A 25,466-nucleotide genomic window follows, 5' to 3' on the forward strand; every position below is an offset into this window, starting at 1 on the left:
AAGAAATGAGAATCACAGAAAAATTTAAGGAATGCAAGAAAAGTTAAGCCACACAGAGTTGCAACTGAGAGTTTATGCAGGTAGTGCTCAAGTACTGTTCAAGCTCTGCTGCTATTACTAAGTCCCACAGCCCTTTTCAATTTTATTCAGTGTGGGTGACTGTGCCCCTGAACCTAAATGAAAACTCTAGTAGCAAAAATGCGTCATAACTTTCCCAATGACCTAAAAGTTTAAGGTCAAAGCTCTCCTCCTCCATTTCAGACCTGATTCAAGCCATGGTGGGAAGGGAAAGTGGGAGTGGCAGGTGTAGGGGTAGGCTGAGGGTGGGTATGGGCATTCTTTCTCCACTGCTGGCTTCAACTTTGCATCTGTCCCTGAGTTTGTGTGGGGAGGAAGGGGAGGAAGGAGAGGAAGGGGGAAAGACTGTTCTTCTTGAACCAGACCTATAGTAATCTGAAGCTAATTCTTCAGATTTCCTGTTGGGTACTTCTCTCCTTTCTTTACCTTGTCCCTGGTTGATTAATGCCTCTCTATTCCTGAAGTTCAACTCTTTCCTTAGGCCTCAACCGTCTCAGCTGCCAGGTATTGTATTAACCATGTCTTATTTCTATAGTTGGATGCTTCTCCATTGTGAGGCCTTGCTGCAGTCTTTTCCTATGCAAACCAACCAATCTAGAGTCCATGCCCCCCCGCCCCCCAGCCACCTCTTTTTCAGTTCTCACACTTTAGATCACCACCTTCATACCCTAATCAACCTAAGTACCAGACAACTGGGGACAGCTCCTATACCCACAGCCCACTGAATTATCCAAACCAGCCAGTTCTAAATCTGCTCACCTAGTCTCACCCTTTCCTGCGGAAACCACAATATGGCTCTTGGTCACAGCTTTCCCCTCCACATACTTGCCCCACTTTTTCTGCTTTCGGACAAATCCTGGTGCTTCTCTATGTGGGCCCCATGGCATGCCCCAACCTCTTCTTCTGGGAACTATGAGCAACAAACCATCTTTTCAATGGCAGTCATCTCCCAATCTGTTGGCCTTACTAAGCCTCAGCATTTCTTTTTTTTTTTTTTATGACTTTTTTTTTTTTTGAGAGGTTTTCACTATAGGGCGCGTGCGCTCACCAGACAGACAGAGAGAGACATAGAGAAAGAAAGCGAGAAATCACCCCCCCAGAGGGGATGGTCACGCTGCAATCCCTTCTTCTCCATTCTCCTCTCGGGATCCTGGGCATGCACGCACATGGCGCCCCGCGTGAGTTTTAAGTCACCGGGTCCGGGACACGAACCACCGTCGACTACGTGGGAGTCCAGTGACATAGCCATTATTCTAACTGCTGGTTCCCAAGCCTCAGCATTTCTATTGATACACTTTATTTTCAAACAAGCGTCTGGGCAGAAACTTCAGTTGCTTTGGCTGAGGTTTCCTGGTATCTTTGGACAGACCTACTGAACAGGATCAAAGACGCCCACTCAGACTCCTCAACATCTGGTAATGGGAAACACCCACACATCCCTAGCCCCAGCACACTAAGTACAGGCTGTTTTCAACCCGGTGACACCCTCTCCCTGTTCTGCCTCTAAGTAAGAGACATCTTGCCTTCAGTCTATATGAAGATACTCATAGTTGACAGTTCTTGACTTTCAGCATTTAAAATATACAGTCCCACTGCCTTCTAGCCTCTACTGTTACTGATGGGAAGTCAGTTGTTATTCTAATCAGGATTTTTTTGTACATTATGAGTCATTTTTATTTTGTTGCTTTCAAGATTTTCTCTTTGTTTTTGTCTTTCAGCTTTATCTATGATGTGTATGGGTATGAATTCTTGTGTCTTTATTCTGGGTGGAGTTTATTGAGCTTCTAAAGTAGATAGATGGTTTTTTGCTTGTTGATTTTTTTTATCAAATTTAGAAAGTTTCCAGTCATTATTTGTTTGACTATTTTTTCCTATTTTTTTTCTCTTTCTTTCCTCTTTCTCTTTCTCCTCTCCTTATGGAGCACCCATGACACATATGTTTGGTGTCATGGTGTCCCATATTTCTCTGAGGATTATTAGTTTTCATTTTTTTCCCCTCTGTTTTTCAGCTATCAATCTGTAATTAAGTCTGCTTATTCTTTCAGTAAAATTTTCCTTTTTGTTATTATACTTTCAACTCCAGAATTTCCATTTGATTCTTTTTGATAATTTTTATTTATTTCTGTTCTGTGGCTGCAGAGAGACAAAGGCTGAGAAATGAAGGCAAAGGAGAGAGATCAATGAATAGGGCATGCCAGAAGCCCAGAGAAAAAAAAGAAAGGCTTGGAGTGTGGCATTCAGACATATGAGCAAACGGGATGATCTGGGGTTGGGACTACAGGTTCTTGAAATGATACAGAGGGAGGTATGTGACAGAAGATGAATAAGGGTAAAAGAATAATAGCGCATGTACAGGTGAGTGCTTTCTAGGCTCTAAGAGCTTGACATGTCAGTACACACATAATCCTGACAAGGTTATGGAGTAGGTACTACTAATGGGAAACCGAGGAACTGGGAAATTAAGTAACTTATCCAAGTTAATAGCCAGTGTGACCCTTATTCTTAACTACTTTGTCCTCCAGTTTAGGGGAGAGTTTCTCCTGCTCCATCCCCCACTCACAGTTCCTTAGCATGTCTGATCTTGTGGATGAGATTTCTCAATACCTATTCTAACCTCCTCCTGTGTTCAGAGGCTAGAAAGCTAAAAATAGCACATCCCAGATCCTCTTGGACGATTGGGCTTTGGATGCCAATAGAATTTTGCAAATCAAGAGTATTTGAGTAAAATATAAAACGATGGGAAGTAAAGAGAATGCTGCCTACCTGTTGCTTTTTTAGAACTTCTGCTGCTGTGCCCCATCTCTGGCTTCCTGGTGCCAAGAGATGGTTATGGGGTAACAGAACCATGGTCTTCCTAGTCTTGCACTGTGCCCAGCAGCCTGGGCTTAAAATTCAACCATGTCTCTGGAGGTCTCCCCGGAAGCCCAGTATAGAGCCTGTTGTACTGGCTCTTAACAACTCCACTTACTACCTCATTGCCTCTAGTAAGTCTCTCTGTTTATAATACCTGGAATAGAGTTGAATTCCTGCCGTGGGTCCTGACTGATAATCCTCTCCAATTCTTCTTTCTCCCTTTCCTACATTAGCCACAGAGGGAAGAATAATGTCAGACAGTATGCAGGAGGTAGAAAAGAAGCACTTGTGGGGCCAGCAAGTGGCATGGTAATTAAGGTGCTAGACTCCCACGTGGTCAACAGCAGTTCAAGTCCTGGGCCTGGCAAGTTAAAATTCACGCCGAGCATGTATACTTGCATGCCCAAAATATCTCAGGAAAATAGAGGAGAAGGGATTGTGTCCATCCCCCTGGAGGGTGTTTTCTCATTTTCCCTCTCATTGTCTTTCTTCAGTGACTGCATGTGCTCTATGGCAAAAACTTGGGGGGAAAAAAAAAGAAGATTTTGGACCAATTTTTATCCATTCATTTCTTCATTCACCCAACTTTTACTGCATATTGATTAGGTCATCAGGAAAGTCATGATGTATTTTTCTGTTTTTCTATGCAAAAGTGTGTCATGATTTTCCTAACAATTCAATATTATATTCTAGGGGCTGAGCAAGACACCTCCTCTTTCTACCCTCCATTGCCTTCAGTGACTCTTACTAGGATGGTGTACCAGGACAACAAAACAAGTGGAGAAGGAGAAGTCTGTGGTCTTGTGTACCTACAACTTGACATCTGCCATCCCCTTTCCCTAGAGCCCTGCCTCCTCTCTCACCTACATGGAAGTTCAGAAACACTGTTCAGATATCACCTCCTCTCCAAAGCCAGGAATTGAACCTAAGCAGCTGATTCCAGAGCACTAGCAGGTGGAAAGGTTAAGGTTGGAGAGACAAAAGAGGCTAGGTGACAAGATCCAGGCAGGAAGACAGTCTCGTGTAACATACATATGTAAGCCATAGGCTAATTTATTAAACTGTACCCACTCTGCCAGAAAGATGTTGCACATTTCCTCAGGAAGAAATGTATCTGAAGGACTGATTATTGATTTGTTGGTGTTTTGTCCACTCACCTTGGCAAATAGGAAATGAGTAGAAACCCAAAAAGCAGGTGTCACATTGAGGGCCCTCAACCCCAGGGCGGCACAGGCACCTTCCATAGGCATCACATATTTCAGGGAGAACACCTTCCAAGTTGCAGTCACACCCTGTAAAGGACAAGAGACTTCAGAGGGAGTCTCCACCCACCATTCCTTTATCACTTCTCCTTCCCCCTTGGGTTCTGTCATGAAAATACAGGTTATGAATTATTTATAGCTTGTATACATTCTTAGCCCAAAAGTCTACAGCTAGAAGGAAAATAAAGAAATATCTAGAAAAAGATAGAGATATCATTAAGAAACATTTTGGGGGCCAGTCAGTGACATGGTGGTTAAGGCAGTTGGATCCCACATAGCCAACTACACAGTTTGAGTCCCAGACCCGATACCTTGAGAAACACACAAGGCACATGTGTGTGCGTGCCCAAAACGAAAGGAGGGAGACATGAAGGAGAAGAAATTGCAGAGTGACCATTTCCCATGGAGTGGTGGGATGGTACGTTCTGACTTTCCCTCTCTCTCTTTGACAAGCACACAAGCCCTCTGACAAAGTTAAAAAGGAAGGAAGGAAGGAAGGAAGGAAGGAAGGAAGGAAGGAAGGAAGGAAGGAAGGAAGAAGAGAGGGAGAGAGGATGAGCATTATCCTACAAAACAGTTACAATTGTTTTAACATCTCTGCTTGTGGAAACACTTTTTCTACCTCTAAATCTGAACCTTGTATAGTAATACATGGACAATTTAATAAATTTGAATCCAATGACAATCTTGAATTAAACTTATTTCTACCATCCATCCTCCATGTTTTTAAAGAAAAGAAACATAAATTCTGCCCCACTACATCCCAGATGTGGCTTCCTTCATATTGACACAGGTAATTCTTCAGGCACACAGCCCTCAAAGCACCAGGCTGCTTCAGTTAAGCACTATCCCACCACAGGACCTTTGCTCAGGCCATTCACTCTGTCTGAAATGCCCCTTCACTGGTTCTTGACACAGCCAATACTGTTTCTGATAGTCTAGAAAGTGTCAGTTCAAAAACACCTCCCCAAGAAGGTCTTCCTAATCAATCTGTATATATAAGCCCCCCACCCACCCCCATTCTCTAGCTTAGTTATGTTTGTCTTTCACAGCACTTTAATTTTTGAAATCACTTACTGTTCCATGACTTGCATGACCAAGAGAATAGTGTGGAAGACCTGCTATGTGACCTCTAAGCCCAGGTCACCATAGCCCTTGGAAATTACGTTACATTACATTACCCTCTGGAAATACTGGGACCCCTGGGGGAGGGACCCACAGTGTAGCTTTCTTCAGGATAAAGGACACATGGAGAAATGCTCACCTGTCCCAGCAAACCTAGCCCCCAGCAAACCCTCCAATAAGCACAGCAGAGAATCACTTACCCAGTCACATGATAGTGAGAAATCACCCTAGTTATTTTAAACCACTAAATTTTGGGGGTGATTTATTACACAGAAATAGAAGCGTGAAACACCAAGCATATTGGACACTGGTGAGAGTTCATCACAGGACTCCAGTGCCATTGTACAGCATTTCTAAACAAGTGTTTTTCACATGACAGAACTCTTGCTTGATATCATTATGAATAGATAAATACAGAAGTCAAGCACAAGCCCTGAAAAACAGGTGAGCATTTTGGGGGTTTTTTGTTTTTTATTTTATTGTATTGTATTATTATTATTATTATTATTATTATTATTATTATTATTATTTTGTAGAGGTTTTCGCTATAGGGCACGTGCGCTTGCCAGACAGACAGAGAGAGACATAGAGACAGAAAGCGAGAAATCACCCCCCCGGGGGGATGGTCACACCACAATCCCTTCTCCTCCATTCTCCTCTCGGGATCTTGGACCTGCACGCACACGCACCCGGCGTGAGTTTTAAGCCACCGGGTCTGGGACATGAACCATGGTCAACTACGTGGGAGTCCAGAGACATAGCCATTATGCTAACTGCTGGTCCCCATGTGAGCATTTTGTAGTTGAAGGAGAAATACACTCAGAAAGGTTAATGAACTTTCTTAGAGTCTCACAGTCAGGGGGACAAAGGCAAGATTTGAACACAGATTTGCCTGATTCCAAAGCCTGAGTTCTTTCTACTCTACTTAAGAATATAAATTGATCATGATTTTAAAAGCAACTTTCAGGGTATGTCCTAGATTAAATTCACTGCCAGGAGTTAAGCCCCAAATTAAGTGTTTTAAAAATGCACTTGAGGGGCTAGGTAGTGATGCAGTGGTAAAATGCAACACTCCATGAGGCTGACCCACATGGGAAGGTTCCAGGTTTACATCTGGAGACCTCCCTGAGCACAAAAGGCATGCAGTGTCCATGAACTATGACTGGCTGAGGATGGGGCTGGGTTATGGAGGAAAAAAATACACCCTGCTGGGGTGCTGTCTCTTTGTCTTTCTCATTATAATAAGAAATAAATTTTAAAACTTTTTAAAATGAATCAATAAAAATTGAAGTGGCTATCTGTGCATTCAAATTCCCAAATAAAACTAATTACATTAATTGAAACTTCTTTTCCTCGAGGCTATGTTCTAAGGCTTCCCTAACATTTTATAACAAACATTTGTACTGCCTTTCAAGTTCAATTATATTTCTTTTTCTGAAGTCACCACCAGGCTACTTGGAGAGAGGAAGAAATTCAATAACAAAGGGATTACTATAAGGAGACCATAAATGGGAGATCTAAAACATTCTCGTAAAAGAGAACCAAAGCTCTAAAACATTCTTGTAACTAAGGCTCGAAAGCCAAGTTCCAATCTAGTCGATTAACAAACATTTAAGGGAACATTCACTGATACCCACTATGGACACAAAGCATGGTAGATAATGTAAGAGTTGCAAACTGAGTCAAGCTAGCTGCTGTCCTCAACTACCCAAGTGTCCAACAAAGGCATAAGACAATATCCCATATGAATAACACAGCACCATGGTTTGATCAGAGGAGGTGAATGTGAGTAGGGCATAGAAGCAGAAATAAAGATAGATGGGAAACCAGAGTCACCTTACAGCTGATCTTGAGTGAGCCCTCTGTGCTGGCCAGCAATGCCATGACATTTCCCAAGTCCATGTACTCCCTCACGCTCCTGGATGACTCTACCACCTTCCCCCTCAACTCCAAACCCTCCTTCTCATTCTCACTTTCTGCCCCTGACATCATTTACTATGTCTTACATAAAACAAAAAAACAGCCAGAAGAGAGCTTCCACAAGCTCCCACGTCCCCATAGCTGACTGTCTCACCTCCAGTCCACACATTCTGCCTTCTCTTTTTCAGTATTTCTATCTCTACAAAGGGCAACTACTTTCCCCCCTCCTTCTAAAAGCCTGAGTTACCCTAGAACCCTCTCTTTTTCTCATATTCTAGACCAGCAAATTCTGCTGGTTCCACCCCCAGATCATATTCACCATCTGAGACTGCCTGGGTCAGAGCCACCATCATCTCTTCCTGATAGATTATGGCCCTCGCTTCCCATCAGGTCTCCCTGCTTCTTCTCTTTTCCCTCTAATTTATTAATATTTTCAATGCAGTAGCCACAGGACTCATATAAGGTCATTTCTCTGTACAAAACTCTCTATAGCCTCCATCACACTCCAAGTAAAAGGTAAGTTCTTGCCATGGTTTAGATAATGGTTTGTCCCTCCAAGGTTTCATGTGGTAGAATTCGGTCCCTAACATAATGGCATTGGAAGGTGTTAAGACCTTTAAGAGGAAGCTCCAACTTCAATATGAGCAGACACCAACCAATTGGCTGGAATGTGGGAAGGTCAAACAGAGGAAGTAGATAGTTTCGGTCTCCTCTCTCTTTCTCTCTCTCTCTCCCCCCCCTCCCTCCCTCTTTCTCTCCATCACTGCACATGCCCAAGGAGATCTGTCTGCTTCTCTTGGCCATGTTGTAACAGCACTAGAGGCCAACCACAAGCCATCCTAATACTCTTGGATGGTCCAGCCAGCAGAATCATGAGTCAAATAAACCTCTATTCTTTTAACTCAGTCTCAGGTATTTCTGTTAGCAACAGAATAGGTAGGTCTTCATAGTGACTGACAAAGAACTAAAAGCCAAGCCCCAGTGTTTCCTTTTTCTCTTCTTTTATCTACAAACCTCATTTACAAGGCTTCCCCTTAGCTTGGGCCCTAAGCTATTATGCTGTTGCAGAATCTGAATTATTCTGCCAATGAGAGCATTTCAGACACCATCTTCTTGGTCTGTCCACACTCTGGACATGCTGGTAGAGGGGCAACTGTGTTCACACACTGCCCCCGCTACCTCCTCCCCAGTGAGATGAGCACATGGTCAACAGGCCTTTGGAGTACTCTGGAGCAGGAAAGATGAACTAAGTGGGTGACTTGAACATAACCCAGACAGGGCCCAGTTCTGGGCTGCGTGCATGCAGTATGCTCTTATATTGGTTCATGCATGTACTTCTGAGTATATGTACATCCCTGTGCATGCAATTACGATGTATGTAGGGAAATTGGCCACAGTCTGAGAGCAAAGCGCGGAGGCTAGATTCTTCTTCTGAATTTATGTCTATGCTATCAATAGCTTCTTCTGAAAGATGGCACCCTAGTGCAGGATACAACCTGCATATCATAGAATAATAATAACATGAGATATTTTATTGGTTTTGTGGTTTATGTATTATAGTTGTTTTTCTCTGTGTCTCCTCACCACACACACACACACACACACACACACACACACACCCCGCAGAGTAGAAGCTCTAGAAGAGCTGGGATTTTTTTTTTTTTTTTTTGGAAAAGTTTTTTCTATAGGGCACATGCACTTTCCAGAAAGACAGAGAGAGACAGAGAGACAGAAAGTGAGAAATCACCGCCCCCCTCCAGGGGTGATGGCCACGCCACAATCCCTTCTCCTCCATTCTCCTCTCAGGATCTTGGGCACACACGCACACGTGCCCAGCATGAATTTAAGCCACCAGGTCTGGGACTCAAACCGCGGTCGACTACATGGGAGTCCAGCAACATAGCCATTACGCCAACTGCTGGTCCCAAGCTGGGATTGTTTTTCTTTCTCATTCTCTGTTAAGTTCTCAATAGCCAGAGTGGTGTTTTGCAATGAATAGGGAATACTAAAACACTCCTGGAAAAATGATTGGGTAGATAGATGTAGCACCCACATCCTGGAAAAATGATTGGGTAGATAGATGTAGCAATGATTGGGTAGATAGATGTAGAAAAATGATTGGAAAAATGATTGGGTAGATAGATGTAGCACCCACATCCTCTGGATATTCCCTTTTCTCTCCACAGACTGCTTACTGCACCCCTGCCACTCTGCCCAGGGACTTGTTTTGGCTGAAGTTCCTCAGCCTTCCTGCAGTCCAAGTTGTAAGTGCCAGAGAGCCAGTGTTGCAGAAGCAGTCCTCCACCAATGGCAGACATTGACATCACCCCTTCTACTGGGGTAACTCTGAGGAAGTTCTGGCTGTCTCCCAGCATTGCTTAGGGGGATACAGCTCCAGATGCTACAGAAGGACTTTGCTGACTAACATACCTTTGGTCTGTCTCCCTTCACTCCCTGACTCACCACCTTCCTGATGTTTCCTAAGATCGCCTCCCAGATAAATACTTGCACCCAATTTCTTTCTTGGGTTTGCTTTTGGAGAGCCTAAATAAGACAGTAGACAACTGTCTGCCATTAAAGTGTTTTGAGCAACTCAGTGATATGTATCCAAGCTCTGCTTCATTTCCTTTATCAGGCAGTGCCATTGTAAAAGACAGGCTAGGATAGAGAATAGGGGGAGGGGTGTACAGGTCAATTAGAGACACCTGTAAGGCATCAGTCATGCTCTAGAATGCAGGATTTGAACTTGGGCTTGAACAGGGTACCCAGGAAATAGAAAACAAATAGGAAGTGTAACATTTTCACAGAAGTTAAACCAAAAGGAAAGTTACGTGCCTTTTATATCTCCAGCTACTGGATCTTCTGGGTTTGGAGTAGAAAGGGGATACATAGGAATTCCTATTAAGAAAAACATTTATTTAAAAATACAGAGAATGATTAAGGAGACAACAAAGTAAAGTACTAAATTGCACTAAGTAGGAAAAAACTCTTTCTTGTAGTGAAAAGTAGCATATAGAGACCACTTTTCTAAGAAGTAGTATCTCTACATTTCAAATGTGCCAGCAATTGAAACCAGACTGGCTAAGCATTCTGATTTCTATATTTAATGAAACTATATTGATGGTTTTTCCTCACAATTGCTAAACTTCAGCCTAGGCAAGGTGCTCTCGGCTCCTTCAGCCTCTTTATTGGTTTTTAGATATAAAATTGAGACCAGCTTTTAAAGAATGCCTTCTTTCAAGTTTTTCCTTAAAATTTTGTTTATGCTATGAAACTACTTCAGGTTTCTTTTTTCCTTCCTCCTTTTCCTCCTCCTCTTTTCTTTTTCTTTTTACTAAAAAGGTGAGTATAATTTCTGCTCTCTTCCTATTCAATAATCACAGATTCTAAATTGACTAAATCCCAATGTGGTATCATTATATTTCTGCTTAAAACATTGGTGTCTTTAAACTCAATGGTCCTGAAAATTTTCATGGAAAATGGGCATTCTGAAAAAGCTAGGCATGGATTTCAAGGTTTTTTTTTTGTGTGTGTGTGTGCCAAAATAAACTCAGACTTTATTTCATCTTTTCATGAATTTCTTGAAGTCCCTTCATATAAAGCAATTGTATAATTTATAATCTAAAGCAGGACATTCTCAACAGAGAAAGTGTGTGCTATCTTAACAATTACCCTGGGACAGCAGGAGTAAGATGGTATATATAGTCACTCTGTTCACATGAATCTTATCCCCATGTCTTCACAGCTTATAACACTTTTCCTGTGTTAGGGCTATAGGAATTTTGAGAGTAGGGATGAACAGCAATTAATGGAACAACCCATGAAGAAGGAGAAGGGCCTCTTCTTGATAATAATAATATTGAAAAAATATTACAATTATAATTTTTCAATATTATTTCAATAACCCAAAAGAGCAGTTTTTGTACTGCTACAGAACAAGCAGAACCAATACTCTACTCACAATTTGCATAAGTGATTCCATGGACTCTCCTGCCTCACATTCTATAGTGTTTCCAACACATAAAGATTTTTTTTCTCTTAGAGATCCTGATCTGTTCACTTAGATTACTGCAGTGAGGTGGAGGTGGGGACCTGATAATTTGGTCTCCTTTATAGCAGGAAAGAAGAAACATAGTCCCTGACCCCCAAACACAACACACACTGTATGTATGCAAATGAATATATGGAAGCCCATGTCATTTCTTTTAGGTTTATGGGGGGAAAAGCTACTCACATGAATTACTATTAAGTTGAAGTTGCCAATATTTGAGCCTTTAACTTTCTGAGATGGCGATGGCAGGACATTTCCACACAATGTTGGTACAATGTAGCACTTTAGAGATAAATAAAACTATGAACTATACCTATAGCAATTTTATGTTCCAGACTTTTAGACACTTTCACTTAAACATATCCTACCTGACTCCATTTCTGTTTTCCCCCTTAACCATCACTTCTGCCTGCTCTACCCTCAGATGTTAATGCATAAATAACAGTTACGGACCTAAATGGATGCATAGCAGTCCCATAGCAGATACTTACTCAAGCAAAATGGGAAATTATAGTATCCAGCTGCACACTTTTCACAGTTGTCTCCATGGAAATTTGGCTTGCAGTGACAGCGGCCTGAGCCCTGTTCACAGTCATCTGTATGCCCAGGATCACAGCTGCAAGCTAAAAGAAATCCCAGTTTTCAGATGATTAGTCCTTCACTGCACCAAATAAAGCAAACATGTCCCAGTGTTTGTCCAACAATGTTTTGTATTTGATCATTTGTCTATAGTTATTCTTGAAAGGGCAATGCCCGTTTCTCGCTGATATCTCATTGATAGACCTCATGGGACATCAGAGATAAGCTTTGGACTTTGATGTTCTCTAATATGAATGATACAGATTAATTGGAGGGGAGGGGACAGGCAAAATCCAACTTCAGTACCACAATTGTGTTCTGCCTCTGACAACCAGACAACATAAAAGAACAAAGTGTTAAATAGATTATAAGTTATACATATAGAGCAAAGTTCATATTCTGACCTAAGAATGATAATTCCAGGACCAGCAGTTAGGGTAATGGCTATGTCGCTGGACTCCCATGTAGTCGACCATGGTTCAAGTCCTGGATCCCATGGCTTAAACTCATGCCAGGTGTGTGTGTGCGTGCATGCCCAAAATCCCGAGAGGAGAACGGAGAAGGGATTGTGGTGTAGCCATCCCCACTGGGGGGTGATTTCTCGCTTTCTGTCTCTGTCTCGTTGTCTTTCTGGCAAGCGCATGTGTCCTTTAGCAAAAACCTCTCCAAAAAAAAAAGAATGATAATTCCATATGGAAAACCCAGAGGGGATTTTTCTGTATAATAGATGTGTTATGGCACATAAGCTTTCAGTCCTCAACCCTCCAGTACTGGTCCATGACCTGTTAGGAACTGAGCTGCACACCAAGAAGTAAGCAGCAGGTGAGAGAGTGAAGCTTCATCTGTATTTATAGCCACTTCCCATTGATCATATTACTGCCTGAGCTCCACCTCCTGTCAGATCAGCAGTAGCATCAGATTCTCATAGGAGCACTAACTTTACTGTGAACTGCAAGGAATCTAGGTTGAATGTTCCTTATGGTGAGTTATACAATTACTTCATTATATATTACAATGTATTAATAATAAAAAATAAAGGGCACAACAAATGTAATGTGCTTCAATCACCCCCAAACCATCTCCCCCAAGCCACACCTTCGTCCGTGGAAAAATTGTCTCCTATGAAACCAGTCCCTCGTGCCAAAAAGGTTGGGGACTGCTGTGTTATGGCATAGTTTTTCCAGACAGACATGAACCACATGCTGGATCTATCAGATAGTGGTTTCGTCAACCACGACAAAATATCTAATTCCTCAGACTTGTTGCTTCTCCATATCTAAAAATGAGAATAATAATACAACAGCCTAAGTTTGTTGTGATAATGAACACATCAGTGAAAGTATCCAGTCAACGGCTGGCATATAGCAAGTGCTCAATGACCAGTTACTTTAAATACTGTGACTATTATTCATTCCCATGAATTCATTACTATGTTATCTTGATGCTAATGCTGACAAAAGCTGAAACCGTGGGAAATCATAGGAACATGTCAAGATAAGTGAAAGTGGAGAAACTAACATTTATTGCAGATCTAGCATGTAACAGGCCCAATGTTAAGTATCTTTCTAGGAGCTTTTTGGTAGCATTTCACTTAACCTTAAATACATTATCATTTCCACTTATATGTAATAAATCTGAGAGTCAGGGAAATTATGTAAATGCTTGAGGTCACACAGCTGGGAAGGAGTAGAACCAGTAATGTTGAGAGAGAGAATGAAGGAAATTAAGAGCCAGTCAGAATAGAGCCTGATGACTCCCTTGCCACAGTACACACAGCTTCAGATATGTCAAGATGTAATGAAACTTACGGATGCAGCCATGGGGGGCATCAACTGGAACCCCAGAAGGGCGGTAATAACCCTTAGCACACTTTTCACAGTTTACACCAGCTGTGTTATGCTAGAAAGAAAACAAAAGAGGCTTAGGAAGAAAGGTCTTGGAGAAGAATCTAGTACTCTTGCTTTGTGCTATTCACCTAGAGAAACAATTCTGTCATATACAAATGTAATTTCAAAGTCACTAAAATTATAAACATTGATCTTGACCTTGAGTCTCTAAGCTTTACACAGGTCACTGGCTTAACTTTAGTTCTGAAAATTTTTGCCCCTGGAAAGAAAATGAGGCAAAGTTCCATGCCCAGGTAACCCAGGCTTTCCCCTCCATGAAAGAGCATGCTTTAGTGAAACACTTGATATTTCAGTGAGGAAAAACTCAGGAAGACTATTTCCCATAGATTCCTTCAGAAGAACGAATGAATGAATAACAAACCAGCTCTAGGCTTAACTCAAGAAATAAAGAGTCGTGTGTGTTTATATTTTGTCCAATTTTGGAAGAAGTAGCATATATCAATCCTTGATTCTTGTCATTCTAATTTTATCTATGCTGTAGTCATGAGACCATTTTCTGAACATTTCTATTGTGTGAGTGGAAATGTAAGCATGAGTCTCATACACAAAGCTCATTTAAAGTCCAATACTAGGTGGCTTTTTCTAGCTCATGGTTAATCCTTGTAATTGCCACAAAATCAAATTACCCAACATGCATCATCAATTTCCAAGACACCATGGATCTAGCTCAATTCTGCCTCTTTTTCTAATTTGGAAATAATTACGAAGACAGTGTTCTTTCATTAATGAAAGGAAAGGCAATAGAAAGTTAACAAGAACAAATATAACACACTTCGACCCACACAAAAGTCTGCATAGAAACACAGAGAGGAAAACAAAGACCCCTTCTGTATCCTCTCCCCAGTTTTGGATGATTTTATTAACTACAGACTTTTATTTATTACCGCTCCTTGTCCTGTGGGCTAAAATCTGAATTTACTTTAACTTTGAGGTCTAAAACTGCTTTGGATATTTCTCTGACTTAATATGTACACACGTAAATATCACAGGCAAATAAGAAACAGCTGGAGTTCATCCTCCCTTCCCATCAAATGCCAGTTAACCCTCAACTTTTTCTCTTGCCACTGAGACTCACAATAGACAGAAAACAGCAAGTTAGCCTTGGCTCCTAAATCTTCTCTGATTGGATTGGGAAATGAGAAAATATTCTCAAAAGTGGGTAGCCAAGAATTTCTCCTTAATTACAAAGTTTGGTTAACAAAGCTTTTGCCACAGAGAAGTTATATTGTAAGACATAAAGAACAGAATTAAAAGACCAAGAGAGAGCCAGCAGGTGGCATGGGGCTTAAGGCAGCTGGATCTGACATGGCTGACTCTATGGCTCGGGCACCAGATTCAGTGGCTTGAAAATCACACTGAGGGACTAGCAGTTAATGTAATGGCTATGTCGCTGAACTCCGATGTAGTCGACCACGGTTTGAGTCCCAGATCCAGTGGCTTAAACTCACGCCGGGCACATGTGCATGTGTACCCAAGATCCCGAGAGGAGAATGGAGGAGAAGGGATTGTGGTGTGGTCATTCCCCCAGGAGGGGGATTTCTCTCTCCCTTCTCTCTCCCTCTCTCTCTCTCTTTCTCTCTCCCCCCGCAAGCTATGTGCCCTGCATAGGAAAAAAAAAAAAAAAAGAAAATAACACTGGGCATATGTGTGTGCATGCCCAAATGGAGGAGAAGGGATTGTGGTGTGGTCATTCCCCCAGGAGGGTGATTTCTCTCTCCCTTCTCTCTCCCTCTCTCTCTCTCTTTCTCTCTCCCCCCTCAACCTATGTGCCCTGCATAGGAAAAAAAAAAAAAAAAAAACAGAGAAAGAAATTACTTTGAAATGAGATAACATCTATAGTTGGCCTTGAAATCTCACTCAGTCATCTCTCTAGGATCTGCATACTCTACAGGCAAGACATACCACTTTATCCATGGACACCATGATACTGGTTGGATCAAGGCCACATAGAGACCTAAAGACAGTGCTGGATCCCTAATTTCTATATTGGAGATGCCAGAGGAAGCAACCTTGCTGAAGAAGTGTGTTCTTCTAGTTGTATTTGCATGATAACATAAGACGAGGAAACCTCAATGACCTAAGCTAAAGACAATGGAGTGAGCACTAGTGGAATCTATGCAGGCAGTAAGCCCACTGTTATTTACCTCCTTTTTGGCACCACCCAGAGAGGCTTCCTAGAATGCTCACCTAGAAACCAGACCTTGCTCTCATCAGTCTCAGGTCTGAATTCCTCCAAGCAGAACTTTTCCAGGTGCTTTTCAATCTCCAGGCAAATCTTACCTCTCTTTCTCTCAGTTCCTCGATCACACTTATGACTGTTGCTGGCTTTATATCTGTGAACCTCAAGCACATGGAGGCTACTGGGTAGTCCGTTCAGGGGCTGTCCTCTTCCAGGAGGCCCATAATGGATTTTCCAAGGCTCCCCCTCCCCTTGATCTAGCCTTTTTACCTCTCTGGACTCTTATCCCCTTACTCACTCTCCTCCATCTTACACTAGGCCCCGGGCTCCCTCAGGAGAACTTTGGTCCTGCTGGTTCCTCTCCTGGAATTCTCTTCCCCCAGCCAGATGCCTGACTCATTCCTTCACTTCTTTCAAGTCTTTACTCAAATGCCCCATGCCAAGGAATTCTCCATCTTATTTAAAATTTTAAATATTCTAAACCAGTAGTTATAATAGGATCAATTAAAAAGAACTAATATCCCCAATCAATAGTTAATACAGAAAATCCAAGAAATAAAGCTAAAATCACCACATGAGAATATAGCTATCTGTGAAAACTGCTTGTCCTGCAGGATAAAGATCTCACTTCCTTATATGCTGATGGCTTGATTACCTGAGCGTCTGCAGAGGCAGCCTGTCAGTGATACTCCCACTTTATGCAACAGCCCAGAGCTGATGGCAGAAATTTCATCATTCTCCCCTTATCAGCACTGCACAGAAAAGGTAGGAAACAGCCAGCCACTGTGTGTCTGGTACACAGGCCTTGCTCTCGGGTATGTGTCTTCAATAAATGCATATTTGACTTTGAAGCATCACCTCACAGCTCACCAAGCAACCTGGCCCTGCAGCACCTCCCTTCCTTCTGCCTTCCTAATCAAGACTCCCCACATCCCTCTGTATATGACATTTTTTTTTCTTTTACACAAATGGAGAGCCAATAGTTCCACCAACATGTATGTAATGTCCATCGTTCTTTCTAATTAGGATGGCTGATTTATCTTAAACCAAAATTTTTTAATAGGTTTTTACCTTAGGGTACATGTGCTCACCAGAGAGATAGAGATAATGAGAGGAAAAGTGAGAAATCATCCCCCACAGGGGATGGCCACACTGCATTCCCTTCTCTTCCATTCTCCTCATGGGATCTTGGACACGCACATACATGTGCCTAGTGTGAGTTTCAAGCCACCAGGTCTGGGACTCAGACTGCGGTCGGCCATGTGGGAGTCCAGCGACGTAATTGCTACACCCTCTGCTGGCTCTTAAACCAAATTTTAACATCTATATGAATTTATTTCTGGATTGGCTATTGGTTCTATTGTATTATTTATCCCTCCATTGAGTCCATATTCAATATAGATCCAAAATAGTTTTTTTCCAAAGGATTGATTTCTTCCCTAATTATTTATTTTATCTAAACCATTTGTCTATTCTCATACATTCTTCATAGGTAAGAACTTTAAGATTCTCAACTTTATTTAAAAATCCTGTTGAAATTCTGACTTTGCATTGAATTTATAGATGGGTTTTTAAGAAATAGTTTATCTACAATATTATGTCTGGAAACACATTATGCCTCTCCATATAGATCATCTTTTATAAATTTCAGCTCCACAATTAATTCCTTCTCTTTGTTTCCTCTTTGACAGCCTTTAAATCACTACAAACTTCACATCTATGTTCTCCTCCGTAAACGTGTTTTTGCTTACTATCTTCCTGGAATCTCTTCAAATTCCTGGCCTGTTGATGACACTTTTCTGTTTTATTTTATTTATTTATTTTTATTCTATTATGGGTTCTGGAAGGAGGAATTATCTTGCTTTTAAAATACCTTTCTGACATTTTATGGGATTTGCTGGAGGAGGAAATGCAGCCCTATGTGCTCTGTCTGTTTCTTAATCCTGTCTTAGCTCTGTGATACACACACACAAATTCATTACATATATACACACACACACATATATATATATATATATACACACATATATATACACACACATATGTATGGATGTATGTGTGTGATATATAGGTATCATACATACACATATATATATCTATTTAATCTAGGTTTACAATTTTGTTGGCAAGAAGTTGTTGATAGTATCATTTTATCTTCTTTTTAATATCTGTAGCCATTTTAGTGATAAACCCACTTTTATATATGATATTGGTAATCTGTAATCTCCTCTTTTCTCTTGACCAGTGTAGCTGTGAGTTTGTTAATTTTGTTGACCGTCCCAAGAAACCGGCTTTGGCTCCATGAAATTTCTCTATTGTTTGCCCACTTTCTCCTTTCTAATTTTTTCTTTTAAATAAAAAAAAAAGAAACTGTCTGTATTTAGAATCATTATTTCTCTAGCAATCTTTAATAAATCCATAACATATTAGCTATTTAAAATGCCTAGACCCAAACTCCAAAGTTTACTTAATTTTAAGATTTATCCCAATACTTCCTCAGATTCAATAAGGATAGTTTTTACTCCATATAAATAAAAGTTAGGTTAAAACTTTCAAGCATTTTGGGGAAACAGCAGTTAGCGTAATGGCTATGTCGCTGGATTCCCACGTAGTCGACTGCGGTTCGCGTCCTGGACCCGGTGGCTTAAAACTCACGCCGGGCGCGTGTGCGTGCGTGCCCAGGATCCCAAGAAGAGAATGGAGGAGAAAGGATTGCGGCGTGACCATCTCCCCTGGGGGATGATTTCTCACTTTCTGTCTCTATGTCTCTCTCTGTCTGTCTGGCGAGCGCACGCACCCTATAGCGAAAATCTCTCAAAAAAAAAAAAAAACTTTCAAGTATTTTGGGCAATGGCTGGAGGAAATTTATGTTAAAAATTCAAAATTATTAAATATATAAAAGATTTGAATGACAACCTGAAATACATTTGATAAATATTGGGTCATCAGAAAATTCATGACATATTTTTCTATGCAAAAATGCATCATGACTTTTTTTTAAATTTATTTATTATCATCATAATCTTGTTTATATTACATTGAATCACATATAACTTTAAAGTTTATTACATTTCTTTTTCCAGAGGGAATGCCATGCATGTCAGTCAATACAGAAACATTAAAATCCCCACTTCATCATTCAATATCTTTTCATTGTTGTTCCTGATCATTATTATTACTCAAATTATTTTTTTAACCAATCGCTATTTCTCATTTTGCTTGTATAAAGACTTTACCCAAAATGAAATACTTCTCAGACCAATCCAGTTGAGAATACTATACACATCATCATCAATAGGTCATCATGACTTTTCCAATGACCCTAGTTTACTGAAACTGGTTTAGGTTAAACATTTTAAAAACTAGAACAAACTAGTCTGATGTTCTTTTTAGGAGAAGCATATACACTTAGACTATTACACAGACTCAAAGTAAAGAATACTGAAGTACGGAATATAGAGCAGAACCCAAAAGACGGGAACAGCCATCTAACTAGAATACATGGAGAAAACCAAGCAGCTAAAGTGAATGCTTGGCACACACTTAAGTAAACACAGTCCTGCCTTGCACCAGTGCCAGACGCCACCAGAACAGTGACAAAGGCAACCAGATAAAGGCAAGACAATGCTCTCCCAGCAGTGTACCACCACCACAGGAATGGTTCTCCAGGCAGCTGACCAGTGCTGGAAGCCTGTTTTCTCTTCAGCTGAATTCTGTTCTCACCTTTATTATTTCCTTCCTTCTCTCAATACTTACTTTGGGTTCGCTTTGCTCTTCTTTTACTAACTTCTTAAGGCAGAATTTTGGGTCATTGATTTTAGACTTTTTTTTTTCTAAAATGAGCATTTAAAACTATGAATTGTCCTTTAAGTATTGCTTTAACTACATTTTGACATGCTGTGTTTTCATTACTATTCCATATTGTATCTTTACTTATTTCCCTTGTGCTTTCTTCTTGACCATGAATTATTTAGAAGTATGTTATATCAAGTCTTAAAATTTTTCCTTGCAATCTTATTGTTATTGATTGCTTATTTAATGACATTTTAGTCAGAGGATATACTCTCTATCTATATTATTTTAATCATTTTAAATGTAAGGAACTTGAATTATGCCCCAGACTTTCATTATAGAGTATCTTGATGGATGTACCAAGTACACTTGGGAAAAAAAGTGTAGTCTGTGCTTGTTGGGTAGAGTATTCTGTAAGTATTAATTAAGGCAAGGTATTTGGTAGAGTTATTCAGATTATATGTCTCTGCTTATTTTTAAAATCTAATTCTATCAATTACTGAAAAGGTGGTATTTAAATCTCCAACTATTGGGTAGTTGGAAAAGTCATGAAACATTTTTACATAGAAAAACAGGAAAACACATCATGACTTTTCCAATTCAATAAACTTAAAGAAATGAAATAAAAAATTAAATAAATGTCTGTTTTTCTCTTTAACTCTATTAGTCAAATTTTGTCCTATGTATTATAGAGCTCTGTTATTAGATGCAGACATATGTATAATCACTATGTACTCCTAAAAAAAACTCTTTTGTCATGAAATGTCCCTATTTATCTCTGCTAATGCTTTTTTTCTTGAAGTCTATTTTACCTGGTAGCATTGCCACATTCACTGTGATTTAAATAGTGCCTTACCTGACAATTAATGCAGACACCTCCACCTGCATAGACGCCTTGGCTATTCAAGCTTGCCTGTTGTTGCTCAATATCTGGATCGTAGTAACAGTCAGTGGCATGGCCATGGCAGTTGCATGCTGGAAAAAGCATATCAGTCAATATCCGCATCTTGCTAAAAGACACTTAGTAAATTTCCAATAGGATTGGGTTGTCAGAAAAGTCATGATGTATTTTTCTGTTTTTCTGTGCAAAAAATGTACCATGACTTTTCCGGTAACTAATATTACTGCTCATTAAGCTATAATTGAGATAGAATTTAGACACTACTTACAGGTAGATAGGGTAAGGGCCCTGAAAGGAAGTCACCGTGTTTTTGTTTTTAATAAAATTTCTTTGTTTTTTCCTCTGTGGTCTGGTTAAGTACAACACACAACCCTTTTATACGTCTCTAAAGAATTTATGACTCCTTGAGAATAAGATAGGAAACACGGATATTGAGCACAAAGGCAGAATAAAGGCCTAAGATAGAGTCACAGTGGCTAAGGTTTCACAGCCAAAAGTTGATTGCATTGGAACTCAAAGCCACTGTAGTTAGGAGCAACAGTTTCTGTTTAGTAATTGTATTCTAACAAGAACAGAAGGTTTTGGTCTACTGACCATACAAAGAATAGGGTGATAAATCACTCAGACTACCACATAACTACTTTTTAAAGCCCATTTCCTTATCAGAAAGCCAGCCAGCCTATTGCTCTGACTGCTGGATTAAAAACTACTCCCTCCAGCTACTCTTTGACAACCCGTTCACATCCCCTTCCACTGCACTGGAAGCTTTCTCTCCTTCCTTAATAAACTTTGCTTACTATTCTCTCTGTCCATGTCTCTAATTCTTTGTACGTGTCAGACAAGAACCAGCACAGGAATTGGGTCTGATCACCCAGAACTCCCATGTCACAATGAAGTCTATTCTGAAATACAAGCGAAAATTTTAGGGATACACACACACACACACACACGCACACACGCACACACAGTTAATGTAATGGCTATGTCGCTTGACACCCACATAGTTGACTGTGGTTTGCGTCCCAGACCCAGTGGCTTAAAACTCACGCCAGGTGCGTGTGCGTGCGTGCCCAAGATCCCAAGAGGAGAATGGAGGAGAAGGGATTGTGGCGTGACCATCCCCCCTGAGGGGTGATTTCTCGCTGTCTGTCTCTATGTCTCTCTCTGTCTGTCTGGCGAGTGCATGCGCCCTATAGCAAAAACCTCTCAAAAAAAAAAAAATACTTTGCATGAATTATCTCACTTAATCTGCACCATAACGCTCTAAGGTAAGTACTATTATCCCCACCCACGTCCCAGATGGGAAAGCTAAGAATTAGAGAGTTTAAGAGTCAACCCACAGTACATGGCTCATAAGTAAGAAAGGCAGAATTCTGACCTGGCCTTATTTGACACTAGAACCTGTACTCTCAGTCAATACAGGAAATCTTTCATCTCAACCCTATAATAGAGATCAATAGAGAATAATCTTAGTATCTAATTACAGGGACTTGCTAAGAAAACAACGTATCTTTGCTTGACTGTAGGTTCATAATGGCAGGGACTGCACAACAACCTTTGTGTCACAGGCACATAGTGGGTAGTCACTTGTCAATCTAACACTTGTTTGATTGACTTGAAATCCACAGGATGACAATACTCTATGCCACCAAAAGTGATGCCAAAGAGTTTTGAATAATTTGGGAAAACATCTGAAAACATCAAGCGCTAAAGATCTGAATATAAAGTATAAAATCATATGGATAGTATAATCTTAAGTATTTAGGGTATGCATGAAAAATACTAAAATATCTAACAAATCATTATTAGTGGCTCTCTGCTATGGTCTAAATTTATGTGTCCCCCCAAATTCATATGTTGAAATTTAATCATTAATGCAATGATTTTGGGAGATGGGGACTTCCAGGAGGAGATTAGGTCAGGAGGTCAGAACCCTCATGAGATTAGTGCCTGACAACCATGGCCAAGAGAGCAGCCTGCTCCTTTATCATGAGATGACACAAGGAGAGGCACCATCTATGAACCAGAAAGTAGACCCCATCAGACACTGGATTTGCTGGCACCATTGATCTTAGACTTCCCAGCATCCAGAACTGTGAGAAATAAATTTCTACTGTTTATATACCACTCCATTTATGTTACTTTGCTATAGCCATCCGAATGGTCTCTTTAGATAGTAAGATTCTTAGTACTATTACTTTCTTTATTTTTATAATAATTCCCAAGTTGTCTACAATATTAATAGCATATAGTACATCTAAAATTAGAAAATATAATTTAAAACTGATCAAAGATTTCATCATTGCTAAGATGAAAAAAGTTTAACAAGAATAAATTCCTTGATCTTTCTTAAGCAGAATGTATAATTCATTACATTCCACTTGGGTCAATTTTCCAAATCTTTTTAGCAATTTGTATGTTTTTAACAAGTTCCCAAGTGAACATGTTAGGGAAGAAGACCAAATTAGGAATTAAACAAGCTAAACTGTTTTTATAGGCTGAATATTTTCTTCTTTTTGTTTCCTCTGTAGTGCCATGATTTAAATTTTTTTTTTAACTTAAAATTTTTTAAAAAGAAAAAAATGAAGGCAGGATGGCCAGTGGCATGGTGGCTAAGGTGGCTGGATCCCCATGATTCACTGCACAGTTTGAGTCCTAGACCTTGTGGCTTGAAAAACACACTGGGCACATGTGAATGCATGCCCAAAATCCAAAAAAAAAAAAAAAGAACAAGAGGAGAAGGTATTATGATATGAACATCCCTTGGGGGTGCTTTTCCACTTTCCCTCTTTATCTCCATGTCTGTCTCTCTGGCAAATGTACATGCCCTATAGCAAATTTTTAAAAATGAAGGCATTTGGGAACCAGCAGTTAGCGTAATGGCTATGTCGTTGGACTCCCACGTAGTCGACCGCGGTTCACGTCTCGGACCCGGTGGCTTAAATCTCACGCCGGGCGCGTGTGTGTGCATGCCCAAGATCCCAAGAGGAGAATGGAGGAGAAGGGATTGCGGTGTAACCATCCCCCCTGGGGGGTGATTTCTCGCTTTCTGTCTCTAAGTCTCTCTCTGTCTGTCTGGCGAGCACACGCGCCCTATAGCGAAAACCTCTCCAAAATAAATAAATAAATAAATAAAGGCATTTATATTTACCATATTAGTTATGTCTTAAATCTATTTTAAATCCCATAATTTACAGAAAAACTAAAAATCACTTAATAGATCCTAACTAGAATGATTTCCATAGACTATTTTTGACATTTTTTAACTATTTTCACAAATTTTAAAAGGTTAAAACCTGTGAAGGCAACATTTTTAAACTGTTTATATGAGTAACACTGAAGCACAGCACTCATCAATGGGTTCCACTAGCCTGGAAAGCCAAGCAAGCTGCAGATGTTGGAGTTCTCATGATGGCACTTATTCAAGGTGTCCTAACTAGTGCCAAATGCAGTGTTAGAAATGACCCTTATTTTTACCTTTCACTCTCTCTGGTCCCCTCATCTAGGGGTGAAGAATGGTGAGTCATTGGGAAGGAAGCTGTTAGCTATGACTAGTAAGTGAGAATGCCCATCCAAGTTAACACCACTGGACTAAGAGATGTATCTGAGTATTTGCCTTAGGCAGTAACAATACCTCCCAGCAATGTTAGCATCTCTCAGAACTCTCTTGGCCTTCCTTACTGGAAATGCCTTTTAAGCCTTCTGATCATAAAAGCTCATCAGTTTTATCTCTCAAGAGTTACAGAAAATACTAAGTTGTCGAAAAAGTCATGACAATGTGTCATGACTTTCCCAATGACCCAATATTTGACTAAAAAGTATAAACTACAAATTATTTCCCACCTAGGTCAACAAACCTGTACCCAAATGCTTTTTGTAATTTTTTTTAAAAAAAAAGTAACTCCATCTTTGGATGTTAAAAATATTCAGTAAAAGGGGCCACATTCTCTAAAGTCATTAACTAAAAGTCACAAAAATATTTCCAGCAATATAATACATTTCCACTTCCCAAGAAGATTTGTTTAAAAAACAAACAAACAAACAAAACCACTATGGTTGAATGTCTTCTGGCTTGTTTGTTAAAAAAAAAAAAAAAAAAAAAAAAAAAAAAAAAAAAAAAAAGGTTTTTGCTTTATATTACCCTTGTAAGTTAAAACAGCCTCCTAATTTTCCTTCTTCTCTGGTCCCTTCACCTTCCACCTGCATCATTCCTACTGTATTATCCTCTCAACCCTCCCTACTCTACTCCCTCTGTGCTTACAGCTGTGTTTGTGCATCTATCTCACCACATTCTGTGGACTTCAGTCCTCAAAATAGTTCAGATTCCCAGCCAGTATCACATCTAAGAAATGGTAAGGAGTTAACATTTATCGTAGCTGCATCTTATTTAGGACTGTAAAAAGAAGAGGCCAACATATTAAAGCACTCAGCCTGATCCTTGCTATATAGTGAATATTTAATGCATACCAACAATTACTATTTTGGTTATTTTTCTTCTCATATTCATATCTGAATTTAGAGTGGGACATTTTTCCCGCTAGTCTGAGTTTTTCATTTAATAGACAGACCTGAATCCCTACAAATGACACAATCACAGCCCCTTCGTGAACACAGAGAAAACATGGCATCAGTCCTCAGGTAACGGGGAGGAGCGCACTGGCCTTGCTCCCCAGCCCCACCCTAGCACCCACCTTCACACTCATTGCTTTGCTCCCACGTGGCTGGCCGCCAGCGCTTCTGACTGAAGCCCGCACAGCAGCGATCACACGTCTCCCCACAGGTGTGGTGCTGGCATTCACACCGAAACCTGGGCAGGTAG

At 40.3% G+C, this 25,466-nt stretch overlaps 1 protein-coding gene across 4 annotated transcripts in view; it reads right to left on the minus strand.

Moving 5' to 3' along the window:
* Nucleotides 1–25,466, minus strand: part of LAMA3 (laminin subunit alpha 3) — a gene marked incomplete at its 5' end in the record, with an annotated part of 299,569 nt that overhangs the window by 180,760 nt on the left and 93,343 nt on the right. For 3 of the 4 annotated variants that reach the window (XM_014591287.2, XM_014591288.1, XM_014591290.2), the window contains 6 exon segments: nt 4,089–4,223; nt 10,074–10,136; nt 11,781–11,912; nt 13,677–13,767; nt 20,603–20,721; nt 25,339–25,454. In XM_014591287.2, the coding sequence (XP_014446773.1) occupies nt 4,089–4,223; nt 10,074–10,136; nt 11,781–11,912; nt 13,677–13,767; nt 20,603–20,721; nt 25,339–25,454 (656 nt within the window). 4 annotated transcript variants of the gene reach the window in all.

This window comes from Tupaia chinensis, unplaced genomic scaffold, assembly GCF_000334495.1.
Source record: "Tupaia chinensis unplaced genomic scaffold, TupChi_1.0 Scaffold000550_1, whole genome shotgun sequence".
NCBI lineage: Eukaryota > Metazoa > Chordata > Mammalia > Scandentia > Tupaiidae > Tupaia > Tupaia belangeri.